General features: G+C 35.6%; 2 protein-coding genes across 5 annotated transcripts; one reads left to right on the plus strand and one right to left on the minus strand.

The window, feature by feature from the left end:
• Positions 1 to 137: 137 nt before the first annotated feature.
• Positions 138 to 10235, plus strand: Paip1 (Poly(A) binding protein interacting protein 1). Of its 4 annotated transcripts, none has more exons than XM_077445790.1 (10): positions 138 to 1897; positions 7787 to 7876; positions 7973 to 8061; positions 8695 to 8847; positions 8926 to 9038; positions 9110 to 9221; positions 9294 to 9398; positions 9495 to 9690; positions 9763 to 9958; positions 10040 to 10235. In XM_077445790.1, exons 1-10 carry the CDS (start codon positions 1729 to 1731, stop codon positions 10137 to 10139), a joined length of 1323 nt encoding a protein of 440 aa, XP_077301916.1. In that variant the 5' UTR covers positions 138 to 1728; the 3' UTR covers positions 10140 to 10235. The 4 variants fall into 4 exon arrangements, with proteins under 4 accessions (XP_077301916.1, XP_077298288.1, XP_077283258.1 ...); XM_077427132.1 differs by lacking the exon at positions 138 to 1897 and adding an exon at positions 7564 to 7710; XM_077442162.1 differs by having other exon boundaries at positions 7787 to 8061.
• Positions 10236 to 12404: 2169 nt separating this feature from the next.
• Positions 12405 to 13585, minus strand: LOC143916893 (uncharacterized). Its single transcript, XM_077438161.1, has 2 exons — positions 13278 to 13585; positions 12405 to 12732 (listed from the first exon to the last, which is right to left on the minus strand). The coding sequence occupies exons 1-2, from the start codon at positions 13583 to 13585 to the stop codon at positions 12405 to 12407; spliced, it is 636 nt and encodes a 211-aa protein (XP_077294287.1).
• Positions 13586 to 13803: the final 218 nt, after the last annotated feature.

Below are 13803 nucleotides of genomic sequence, written 5' to 3' on the forward strand. Positions count from 1 at the left end.
CACTGCTGGATGAAGGCCTCTCCAACACGCTTCCACTCATCTCTGTTTTACGCCACACTCATCCATCTTACCCCACACATTTTCCTAATTTCGTCTACCCATCTTCTCTGCGGTCTTCCTTTTACCATTTTGCATTCTCTCGGGTACCATTCCAGTACTTCTTTTGTCCAACTTTCGTCCATCTTCCTAGCTACGTGACCCACCCATTGCCATTTCAATCTCTTCACTCTATCCACTACTCTTGTCATTCTTCTCACCCACGTGTTCCACTTTCTGGCTTTCCTCGTTATGCCAAGCATACAGCGTTCCATACTTCTTTGAGTGTATTGAGTTTACTACCGAACATATAAATTATTTGACCTGAATATAAATATTTTTTTACTATTTCTACTGGTTTGTCATCTAATGAGATGCTATCAGGCATGCAATAACCATTGAAAATTAGTTTGGTCTTATCTACGTTAATTTTTAATCATACTTTCCTATTTTCTCTGTCTGTTAAGAAGGTCAGCTGGGTCGCGAGCTATTTAAAAAAGTTTAACTGAAGCTGTGGCATTCTTATATATTGCAGCTAACAGCCTCACATAGGATTTCAGCACTCCCTGTATTTGTAGAGCGTTAACTACTGCATTATGACTAACTATGTCGAAGGCTTTGTCGTAGTCGACGAAACCTAGGCACAGTGGCCGTTGATATTCGTTGGCGCGCTCGATTATTTCGCTGACTACTTGGAGATGCCTGTGTAAATTACAATCGAAGACGACCGGTTGGCAGTGCGCAATGTGCCGTCCGCACTACCAATATCTACAACCGATATTTCCATATCCAGTTTCTAAATAGCAACCACAGGTTGCAATATGGGAACTGGATATGGAAAATTTCGAAAATATCGGGTGTAGATATCGGTAGTGTGGACGTAGCCAATAGGCCGTAGGCGTCATGTTGTCGCCATGCACCTACAGCCAGTTCCAATAAATAAGAACCAACTGCAAATAGAAAACATCCCCGTGAGGCCCAAATGGAAGACAGTTAATCAAAATTCCACTCATAAATCACAATCAATCATGAAAACAATGATGAGCGCAGACTACCAGATAAATGGGTTAGAGTAATATCCGACAATTTACACTCACTAAGGTGGAAAATATCAGTCATTCAGTCGCGGTAGATAAAGATCCTCTTCAAAATTCAACTGGATTTCTATAGGCCGGGAATCGGTCCAAACCTTTATTCATTTTCTGGGTGGGGGAGAGACATAATTGTTTTGTCGCGCACCAGATGACACCACCCCTAGCCACGTCACTGAGTCACTAGTCACTCACAATTGTATCGATAATTTTCAATCAATGTGAGTGAATAAAATGCCCTCGTCCAGCAGTGACGAGAGTGCTGCCCGCGTGAAAAAATGACCGGCTTTCCAGCGTGTGCGAGCGGTCGGCGCGGCGATGGCAGCACCGACGATCGATGTGTCGTAAATAAACATGGCGGCGGCGGTCGGTGTATGTGTGGGTGCGAAGAGTGTCGTGTCCGTGTGAGGAGATCGCGATCGCGGTCGTGGTCGTGGTCGTGTTCGTGTTCGAGTTGGTGGTCGCGGTCGAGTCGTAGTCGTAGTCGCGAACGAGTCGTAGCTTAGGCGTAGGCGTAGGCGTAGGCGCAGGCGAAGGCCCCGGAGCAGTCGGAGCAGTCGGAGCAGTCGCAGCAGTGATCGTCACCGCCACCGCCATCGCCATGCTGCAGGCGGGCGGCGGTGCCGGCGGAGAAGGCGCCGGTGGCCGGGGTCGTGGCAGAGGACATCACCCGCACCACCCGCACCAACACACCCAACACCAACACCAACACCACCACACCCAACACCCGCACCCGCACCGCCACGCGCCGCTCCGGCCCCCCCGCTCAGGTGCGCCAACCCCCCCACACCCCACACCCCGCACCCCACCGCCGCGTGTCTATGACCACTTGCACATGACCTCAGGTTGACCGCTCGACCGCTCGACCGCTCGACCGCTCGACCTCCCCTTCGTCACTCTATAAAACAATTCATTCAAGTGCCACCTGTCGCCTATTACAACAATTACAATTTCTATGTATGTGTGTGTGTGTGTGTATGTATTGTATTATCCTTGAATGAAAAAATCACACAGAGTTGTTGATGCGATGTATGACTACGGTGCCGTAAGTGGAGAGTGGTCACCTAATATAAGGTTGTCAGATTTCATGCAAGTCAAACCGGTACACCACCCCCCACCCCACCCCCAAATCAGACCTTTGACTTTTCTAGATATATTTTCAATCCAAGTGATAATCTATAATTGATTTTCTATTTCTAATATATGTAAATAAAAAATGCTACAAATACAATGAATAATCCAAAGACAGACTTGTGAGAGGATTAGTGAAATAATCTATTTTATAGCTTTAGAGTGCGTTCTATTCCAAGTAATAGTGATAGCCACCTAGTTTTTGAATGTGAGTGTAGATTTTTATATTCAATATTAACAAAATCACAAAAACCTTTCAGTCTTTCTGTTCTGACAGTGCCTATTCCGCGTCTGCGTGTGATCAATCATTCCGAGTGTGAGAAAATTATCGATTCAAAATTAATTGATGCCTGATACACATTTTTTGTCTGCCTTCTACACATACATATGTAGTTCTCCAGAATGTATAAGGCAGTGTTTACCAGACTGTCTAATCCAGATATCGCCTTTTTGTTTATAGTTTATGTTAATTGTGTTTTAAAAACTTCTGTAGGAATTTAAAAAGTAGTAAACCGGGATATTTGGGCGTCCCGAGAGGTTTGTTCACGAGACTTTAAACTGCTGACAATCCCGATTAATCGGGACGCCTGGCAACCCTATCTAATACGTATATCGTCGGTATGGTGACAGAAAAAAGTCACCAGTTGGGCTCAAGTGCAGATCCGAATCAGTGGCTGTTCAGTGTGTGTGTATTTGACATAAGATACAAAATGGCCGCTACGCCAGTTTTTGTTTGTTTTTCGCTCGTTTGTGGTTCACCAAGAGAGCTTTGTGCATCCAAATGAAAGTGATTTGCATGCGCAAAATGTTGAAAATAATGCTAAGAATGTATGCATGGTAAACGGTACTATATATCAGTGGCGTGCGTTGAAATTCTATCTCTTTTTGTCGTACAGGCTTACTTAGGGCGCGATCACACAGCGAGGGAGCGGTATGCTGTACGTGGGATATTTTTTTTTAGATAATTTTTACACCATAGATAATTTTAACGACGAATCTCGCTTAGAAGCTCTCACCAAAAACCAAAAATTTGTTCGCAAAAACCCAGAAAAAAAGTTTAACCCTGACTGTACAAAAAACCAGTAAAACACCCACCGGCAACAATGATTTGGTTGTTTATAACCATCAATTGGCTGGGACCACTTTTTTTTTTGTGGAAGGGATGATGAATAGGATCGGTTACAAATAAGTGCTCCAAACGATTTTTTTAACCATTTTTGTCTTCCCTCAACTCTACCGAAAGTCCTTTCACTTTTATGCGAGATGGTGGATAATGTCATCGATCACATTCCGTCTTAAATTTCCTGGAATCGCAAAATATAGCCATTTTACCCTGGCCTGGCAAGTCCCCTAATCTCAATCCTATTGAAAATGTATTGAGCCTCCCAAAAACCATCGTATACATGTAGTCATCCCAACGCTACCCTTCAAATATTAAAGGAAAAAATAAATGCAGTGTGGGCAAGCTATGAAATCAAATAATTCAAAGTTGCATGCGCAGTATGCCACAACGAAAATTAGCAGTAATTACGGCTAAGGGTGGAAATACAAAGTATTAATATATTTTTTTTTTATATGTAAATAAATGTATGTATTAAAAAAAAAGTGAAAAGTTTGTGTTTTACCTTTGTTTTATGTATAAATAGTTTATAAAAACTGATAAAACGCACGTGTTTTTGAGGAAGGACTATACATATGTATAGTGTACTCTCGCTTATCCGGGCTAAACTGTTACGAAAATGGATAATTGAATAACAAGGATAATCTGAACTGTCGATTTTTAATATCGTTTCTACTGTTTGGATGACATTAGAAACGATATCCCCATCACTCATGCATTAAAACCCCCGATCATTTGAATTGCGATCAGAACACTCTTCGATGTTTTCCCAATCCGACATGTTTAAATTTCACTTACATCAATCTCTTCACAATCTGATAAATCTACATATTTCCACGTTAGATAGAATATTTCTCCATGACCAAATCAATTTTTTAGTTTTACTTTCGACCGAGATTTTGCTATCCAATACACTCATTTTTTTCAAAAATTTATCAAGTCATCTTCCTTGGCAAGAATTTTGAAAAGGTAAATGATATTTAAACTTGAGACTTGAAACATTAGGCAATAAAAATTTTGATAACATATGACTGTAGTTTGTTTTTAACATAGTTTCATTCGGATGAAAAGTAGCATTATCTATTAATAATTCTGCTTTTAGATTTTTCCAAAAAGTAAAGGGTTGTCACAGCAACCCTTTACTTTCTGGAAAAATTTGACTTAAGGAACCCATTTAGTTTTGAAACAATCTTCGAAGATCTCTATCCATGCCTATTTTTAGTTATAATAATCAACAAGAAGGTATTTTATTTCAGTCCCCTTATATGATCTAGGTTTTTTGCTTTTCTGAATCTAAATCTTCGTATAATGACATTTTCATACTCTTTTGCTTGGAAGGAAATACAGTACTATCATTTGTGAAGATGCATATCATATATGAAGATGCAATACATATCACAAATGATAGTACATCATTTGTGAAGATGTATTCTAATCTCTTGTGAACGCCTCCAACTTCTATTTCTTGTTTTTTTACTATATTGTCGATTCTCCATTTTCGAATCTAAATTAACTAAGTTTTTGTTTTATAGTGAGTACATTTTTTTGCGTTTATTTGTGACATATGACGGGCTGAAAGCCAGACTGTTACAAGTGACATTTAAAAAAAAAAGCTGGCTTAAGTGCTAAAATAATAGCATTTCATATATGCTATTTATTATTTTAGCACTTAAACCAGATTTTTTTTTAAATGTCACTTGTACCAGTCTGGTTTTCAGCCCGTCATATATTAATACTAAAAACAATCCACAAACTGGATAATCGATAGTATAGTGTATATGTAGTATGTTACAATCTGAATGTTCACTCGTGAACATACTTGTTTATTCATATTCGAACTACTACGAACGGACCTACCAATATATGTACACTGTCAAATCGATATTTTTCAGGTGTCATAATAAAATCTACTTTTCGTATACACTTCTCTGAACTTTGTGTCAGAATCGAGTAGAAAAGTATCCAACTTAAGACTAGGGTTTTTTTTTTTAATATCTCACTGTGGGCCGTAAACACATGCTGTGTTTTTTAAATTTCATTCAAAGGTCGTCAAATGAATAACGCATTGATCTATAACAACGATTTCCAAACTGGTAGGCGCTTTAAGTTAGTTTAAAACATAATATATTAAAATAAAATAATATATACTCATAAATAAACTTTCAAAACATAATATATTATATTTTTTCTTTAAACGCACATAGTTTTTGACTGGTTACAAGAGAAAATCCACTAATAATGAAGATACTGATGGTAATACAAGTAGAGATAGTAGAAATATAAGCAACAGGGAACAATATTTCTAAGCCCGCTTTTAAGGTCACAGAATTTGACCCTTAAAGCCCTCAACATGAGGCCACCCCCCCCCCAACGAATACAGTCCAAGAGACCCTTTCGTCGGAGAACGAGGCGGTTGTTCATGAAAATAAAATAAAGGGAACAATATATTTAGTAGAAATATAGTTGTTGGAAGAAGAAGCTCAAGAAGGCAATAAAAAAGCACGGAGGCGTTTTGATGTGCATCCCATGTTAAAAAATAGAAAAACCGAAGGAGAGTTTTGGACCCTGTTAAGGAGCTTGTGGATGATTTTTTTTTTAAATATTTCCGTAAAAAATTAAATTTTTCCAAAACAGCAAAGCGGCATACTCATGGCACGTAATTCGCGTGTATATCTCCACGATGGCCAAAAAGACGGATACGATACGTTGACGAATGTTGCTGTAAGGTATGAACAGGAAATGTCGAGTAAGCTGCTTACTGCTGTAAGCCTGCCGTGGCGTAAACGTGACGGTTGCAATGAACATACCCATACAAAATGTACCAAATAATACTTTTCGTACGGCCAGATACCTGCTGAAGTCGGTTCGTGCCGATTAGGTATGAACAGACCTTATTTCGTTCAATGATAAATTATATCCGCATTACAATAGCAGATGCTTAAAATGCAGCCATTGGTCCGAATTGATCGTTTCTATTGCTCGTTTTGTTCTAGTGTTTGGTCCACGTGGGTTACTTCAAGCCGATTAGCTTTAGCCTCGTGCCCGTGTATTTATTTTTTGAAATCTCCATACTGGTCCACGCGTCTGCCACATAGTCACATACAAACATACCGACGGTCCGTTTTTATATATATTATAGTGTTGTGCCCGTTGATTCCAACGGGTGGTTTCGAAAAGAAATTGAAACACGAATAAAAATAAATTTAAAGAAATTGAAACGACTGGTTTCGGAAAGAAATGCACGAATTACAAATTACGAATTACGTTTTGTGCATCGCCGACACCTTCGCCTCCAAAAATCAAAAAAATAATTGGTTCCCCATACTGCGCCCGTCGTCCGTCACACGCATACATATATATTTAGCGACAATCGGTTTTTATATATAGTATATTATGGCTTGGAAATACCAATGTGCTTGCTCTGTATGATAGTTTTGGCTGCAGAAAGTATGAGACCATGTAAATTAATATGGCACCTTGAAACTATGCATTCTGAATACATTGGTAAACCCATGGAATTTTTTCAAAGAAAAAAAGATCAGTTTATTAAACAAAAGCAAATGTTCAAGAAAATAGTTTTGTGTTCCATCAAATGCATTGCTAGCATTGTACAAAGTTGCAAATGCAGAGTCGCAAAATGTAAATAATAAAAAACCATATACAATAGGAGGAATACTAATTTTGCCAGCAGCTATTGCTATGGTTGAAATAATTTTCAGCGATAATACAGTTGGAAGAAGAATTTTATTTTTCTATCAATTATATTTGTATTTTTTTATTAATAGATTGTCATTTAAAAATGTATTTGTATTATTTTATGAAATAAAGAATTGGGGGAGGCAACAAAATTATATTTTTTCAAAAAGGAGGCCTGGGAGCGGTAAGTTCGGAAACTACTGATCTATAAGATAGATATCGTTTATTACGTGAAATATATTGAAATGGATATAAATTGAATATAGCAATCACCACAGTTTGAGAAATACTGATTGATGATTTATTAGGTTGAAGAAAATTAATGCAAAGAAACTGTATTCCAATTTTCAATTTTATTTTTACTGTTACCTTGCGAAAAATATACAGACTCATAGAAAGTTTTCGGAATATTTATGCGGTCCATAACGAGTTAAGATGCCAAAATTTTCAATATAATAAAACAATTGTATTACATGTGTAGAACTGACACTAATGAAGAGTATTGTTCCAAATTTTCTCAAATATTACCCACTAGTATCCAAAATAAAATTCGTCAAAAGTTATAGACTGTTATCCTCAGTATCCTATGGACGTTTTGTGACACCACAATATATACACACAATAAAATAAACATGAGTAACATACTCGTTAGCACAGTCCACTTTATTCGGTGTTTGTATGTTTTACATTGATTTTTTTTTCTGTTTTGCAGAAGACAAACCGAAGTCGACACTTTCTGCTGAAGCGAAGGAATGGTTCCCGCCAAATTACGTGCCTCCGACGCAAGACAACTACTTTGCCGGTTCGGAAAACATTGAATTTTACAATCAGGACATTTCCAATTATGGCTATTCAAACTATCACACCAACCATACCAACTCTTCTTCATACTATCAAGGTTATGGACAGCCCAGTTACGATCAGCAGAGATTCTCGGTGCAGGACCGCATCAGATACAATCAACACCCTGAAGAATATGAATTACAAGTACGGCTATTTTGTTCATTATTGTTATCAATTAAGCGAGGCCGTCGCGATATCTATATGCTGTATTTAATATGTTGTATTCAGCAGGCCTAGTAATTACCGAGAATGTAGAAAATCATACTCATCCGATCGTCTTATTGCCAATTGTATATCAAAAGATGACGACCAAAATTGACACAGTTTCATATACACCATAATTTTTTAAATCCATATTTGATAACCCAGCTATGTGCCACTGTTGTTACAAAAATCTGTTTCGTTTGCAGACATTAAAATTTCTAATGAATAGTATTTACTCCGCGGAATTATAAATTTTCCTTATCATACTAACATTGATCCTTTTTACCAAATTGTAAAATGTACTTAAACGCAATTTAATTATTCCTTAAATTAGATTGCGTGTCCGAGTGTGTGTAACTTTGAGTGTATGTGTAGTGATTCGCAATAGCGTAGTATTTATGATTAATTTGCAATCAACTGATGTCAAGTGAGTCCAATTTGTCATACGATTTCCAATGTGACAGATCTCCAAGTGGGCCTGTCTAACTGTCATCGCGATGGTCTTGTCGGTAAGTAGGTAAGTTTTTGGTGTTTTTTCCATTCAATATATTTATTTATATTGAAATTTTATAGGATAGCTTATCTCAATTGATAACGATGTTGGACGAAGTCACCTATAGTCCTGGAAGGTTTGCCACATTGTCGGGGCCGCTTGTAGATTCGTTTTCACTCACTTTGGATGATGTGCAACACACACAACCTTTAGTTGAGGCCATAGTAAATCAGGTAACATTGAAGTGATATACAAGGAATCGTAGATTTATGATTCCGATTTTTCTATCCAATTGTAATTCATATTCATAGGCTATTCGTGAACAAAATTTCCGGTATAATGGAGCGAGATTGTGCACAATGTTTGATAGTGTTGCGCTCACGTTGGACACGACACCTGTTTTCAGAACCTGTTTATTAGAAAGGTATATTTATTTGTTTTCAGAATATGTGTAATCATTGATATCAAGCTTTATATTGTGACTTGCAATTTCAGGTGTACTAGTGAAGAAAACAACATCGTATCTGGAATGGAGGTATCAAGTAATAATATTTGTGGATTCGCTATGTTTTTGGCTGAATTGTATATGCAATTGGAAAATCCTGAAGTATGCTAAATGTGAATTTTCAAAGTATGTTTACAGAAGATGCGTGATTTTAATGTTGATTATTGGTTTCAGGGTGGTCGTATCAAGGCTCTTGGTGAAAGTTTGTGCAATATTTTGAAACACATGCTCGGTACTCCCGATAACAACAGTACTAAATCGGTCTGTCAAATTTTGAAGGTTTGTACTTAATATTATACATACATATTTAATGTTATACATACATATTTACTCCAGAGATTTATATAAAATGAAAAATTTCGGTTATGTTAACAGTTATCGGGATTAGCATTGGATGCTGATTGTAAACTTCACGTTGACGCCATTTTCACCGGATTGAGAACGTCCGAAGCAGCTGGTGTGCAAGCGCCCTTAGTTCGTAACTTGATCAACCTGAGACAGAGCCGTTGGGGCTCTGGAGGTTTCGCTGAGTTGGTCGATTCGGAATCCACCACTCCAACATTCCATTCACGTAATTAATCAATTCAATTATTGTCTGTTCAATATTGTCCACATTGTGGAAGTAAATATTTTTGTTTTTTAGAATCAAATCAAAATGGAATTCGCCACAATAACAGTGCTCCACCCATAAGCGGCAGGGGTACAAGACAGAGGGGTAACGGTGATAATGGCTTTTATTTGCCGGAAGGGCATCGTCTTACATCAGAAGAAACCGCATTTCTAAATCAACACTTGCCCCAGACTGGAGACCGTCAATTTTTTGACGATGGAGACATACTGTAAGGGCTTTTGTCTATTTTTAATGATGTTTTATGCAATGAAGTGAATTATTCTTTGTTATGCGATTTTACGGTTTTCAGAGAGGATTCAGACAATGATGTATGGGGGTCTGAAATGAATGAAGAACAGCATGCTGATTTCTTGGAGTTCCTCAGAATATCTAATCAAATAGCTCGGTAGATTGCGGTACAACGAAATGTGTGCCACTTTGTTGAAATTTTGATCAGGATTTGTGAGGATCTCGAATATGTTGTATAACAAACAAAAAAAAAAAATAATATATATATATATATATATATACATACATATATATATATATATATATATATATATATATATATATATATATCGATGCATAATATAAGTTTTGAAAAGTTATATTGTGATTTTAGCCTAAACTGTGTTTTTAAGTACCATCCAATCTTTCTAACATTCGACATTTGTTTTTATCAAAAATTTTATTAAAATGAATTTGATTTTTTATATTTTGTCAGTAAACGTGGATATACATATATGTTTAAAAATTAAAAGTGTGATATTACTAGTGGTTAACACCAGTCGATTTTCTTTTAAAAAATTATTTGTGTGCTGATGTTACATTTTTTGTATATATCTCGAAATGGCTAATTTACTCTATAAAATATTTCGATTTTATATTTATTTGCTTTCACATCATAAGTTTCAATATTGTATTATTGAAATTATTCAGTTGTATTTTTTAATGCACAAATACTTTCACACCATTTTTTGCTAACCTCAAATTATTTTTAATCTTCATCATTTTATAAAAATAAAAGGAAAGTATATAAAACTATAATGAGAGTTGATTATTAATTTGTTAATGATAATTTTATTTGAGAGTTCACAAATTTACCTCCCATTTCTGTAGTACAATTAACTAAATACTAAGTACATACATACTACATGATACATGTTATTTTGATTAATAACTTTTGACAGTATCATATCATTTTTGTTTATAAAAATCATTTAATATTGTCACGAAATAATTTTCAAGTACATTGTTAACATGCAAAAACTGAGATAATATAAAAAATGTAATAATTTTTATTATTAGATTATATCTTAAATGATAATGTCGCCCATGTATACTGTTTTCACTCAAATGTTTTCAAAAGTTGATGTCCAATATTTTGCTTTATACATACATATATATATATATATATATATATATATATATATATATATATATATATATATATATATATATATATATATATATATATATATATATATATATATATATATATTATTTTGCTATTGATAAATTCGTCAGATAGTTGGCAATAGTGTATATATATTGAGGGAAAATTAAAAAAAAACTTAAATTTTATGTTTCTGCCAATGGCTACGTATGAATCACATAAATTTTTCATGTATAAAGTAGTATTCAAATCGTGTTTTGTAATTTTGTGTTTGTAATTTATTGAAATTTTTGACATTAATTTTCAATTAAAATTTACTTGTCTGCTTAAAGTTTTAATAGTGAAACGTAATTTTGTCAATAATGGCTTTTATATAATTAACCTGTTAATTTACAGATATGACAATTACCCTTTTTTCTTGAAGCCATTGTCATGTGCTCCTCAAATTACATTATGTAGATATTACTATCCTGATTTCATGTTTTTTTTTAATAAATAAAATGCCACAGTTGTGCATTCCATCGTGGTAATAGTTTTTCATTATGTGTGAATGGGTTATTTTAATTTTATATATATATATATATATACATATACATATGCATCTATGACATTTTATTGCATATTTGCCATTTTTTAATTTAATCTTTACAAAGCATAATAGAAATTGATTCAAAATTTTATGTGATTCAATAATGGTTGTAAAGACTAAAAAATAAACCATTTCTTTTTGTATATTTGCATTTTACTTTAAATAACACGTTCAACCACGGGCGTGTACCACAGGTGGTCACACTCCCGTATAACGCTCAAACTCAATTAAATACGCCGCCACATGGAAAAATATTATGTTAAATATGCTGCCTGATAAAAAAAAAATTTTTTCTGGTTGCCCAGATGCAGTATAATTTTACGGTTCCACTTCATTGAGCACCCCAGCACTAAAAGTCGCAAATTCGTTCTGAACCGTTTCCACTGTGTTCCTAATCTTAAAATCTTGTGCGGCATTTGACAAGAGATGTATGTTTTATATCATTATACAATAGAACCTCGACTATCCAGATTAATTAGGGATGAAGATGGTCCGGATAATCGAAAAAAATCTTAATTGACTGGGAAAGACAAGTAAATACTTGAAGACAAGGTAAACATTTAGTGTGAATATTTTTTTAATCCTATATGTACATTTACATAGATAAATGAATTACGTCGTAAAAGTGAATCGCTACTACGAAAATCGCGTGCGCAGATCTTCTGGCGTTCGAAATTTTTGTAGTGGCGATTATCCTGGTAGCAGTGTAATCACCAAACCATTTACATGGTTTTTCAAGATTTCAAAGCCTTTATTGCTGATATTCAGCGTGTCCTGATGACATCTAGGCCTCCTCCAGACCTTTCCATATTCCTCTCTCCTGCCATCCTTGCCATCTGACCATCTTTTCCTCTGTCGGCCTCTTTTTCTTTTTGCTTTATAATGTGGGGTCCATTCTGTTATAGCTATTGACCATTTCTCTTTCCTGTATCTTATCATGTGACCAGTCCATCTCCATTTCAATGTTTTGGCTTTTATACCAACATCTTCGACGTTGGTAATTTCTGAGATTACTGCTCTTTATGTTTTATTTATTTATTTATAGTTTTGGACCATTGTGGCATTACAGGAAGAACCTAATGCGCCAGAATGGCCTACATTTGATACAGAAGAAAAACAAAGATTAAATAAGTAAAATAAAAAGAAAAAAGCAATAGCATAAAAAAATAATACATAAGAAAAAAAATGAACAAAAGTGTAAAAAACAAAAATAAAATCCACAATATTGAACAAAAGAAAAATAAAATCACAGCGAGGCCCAAATGGAAAGTTTTATGGTATTCCCTAGCATACTTCTTTCCATGCTCCTTTGGCATGTTATAAGTAGAGGTAGGATAGTCACAGTGCTATCCATTGTTCGGCAAACCTTTAACAATGCATTTACAACCTTTGAACAATACACGGCCCCCTCAGGCTCCGGTGACTAGTTATAAGTTTCTGGAAGTTTTTTACTTGATCTATGTACATCCTCTTTTCTATTTCTGCTTACATATGGTCATTGAAAGACACAATCTGCCCGAGGTATACATAGGACTCCACATACTCGATAGGCTCACTGTCTACCTTGATGATACTTTTGGCTTGGTTATAGCCTTTGTTTTTGTTTTGCTCAATGTAAGTCCTACTTTTTTACTCTTTGTTGCAAGGTCTTGTAGCGTTACTTGTAGAGTTTCTGAGTTGTCACTAAAAAGTACAAGATCATCGGCAAATCGGAGATGATTCAAATTAGAACCGTTTATTTTAATGCCAAATTTGCTCCAATCCATTTCTTTGAATATTTCTTCAATCACTGCTGAGAATAGTTTTGGTGAAAGTGGGTCTCCCTGCCTTACACCTCTCTCTATTGGGAATATTTCTCCTAATGTTTCCATTTTCACTTGGGCTGAGCTATTTGTGTATATGTTACACCGAATCCGTGAAATTGTCTTTTACACGCATTCGGCAAGAGAATTGCCGAATGCGTGAAAAATGCAAACATGTTGCCCAATTCACGGATTCCGTAAATTCTTTGGCGAATGCGTGTATTCACCAAGAATTGTCTGCTTAAAGCATGGAGTCGGCAAATAGACAGCAGCTCTCCGGTGTTGTT

This window comes from Arctopsyche grandis, chromosome 1, assembly GCF_051622035.1.
Source record: "Arctopsyche grandis isolate Sample6627 chromosome 1, ASM5162203v2, whole genome shotgun sequence".
In the NCBI taxonomy this organism is placed as follows: Eukaryota; Metazoa; Arthropoda; class Insecta; order Trichoptera; family Hydropsychidae; genus Arctopsyche; species Arctopsyche grandis.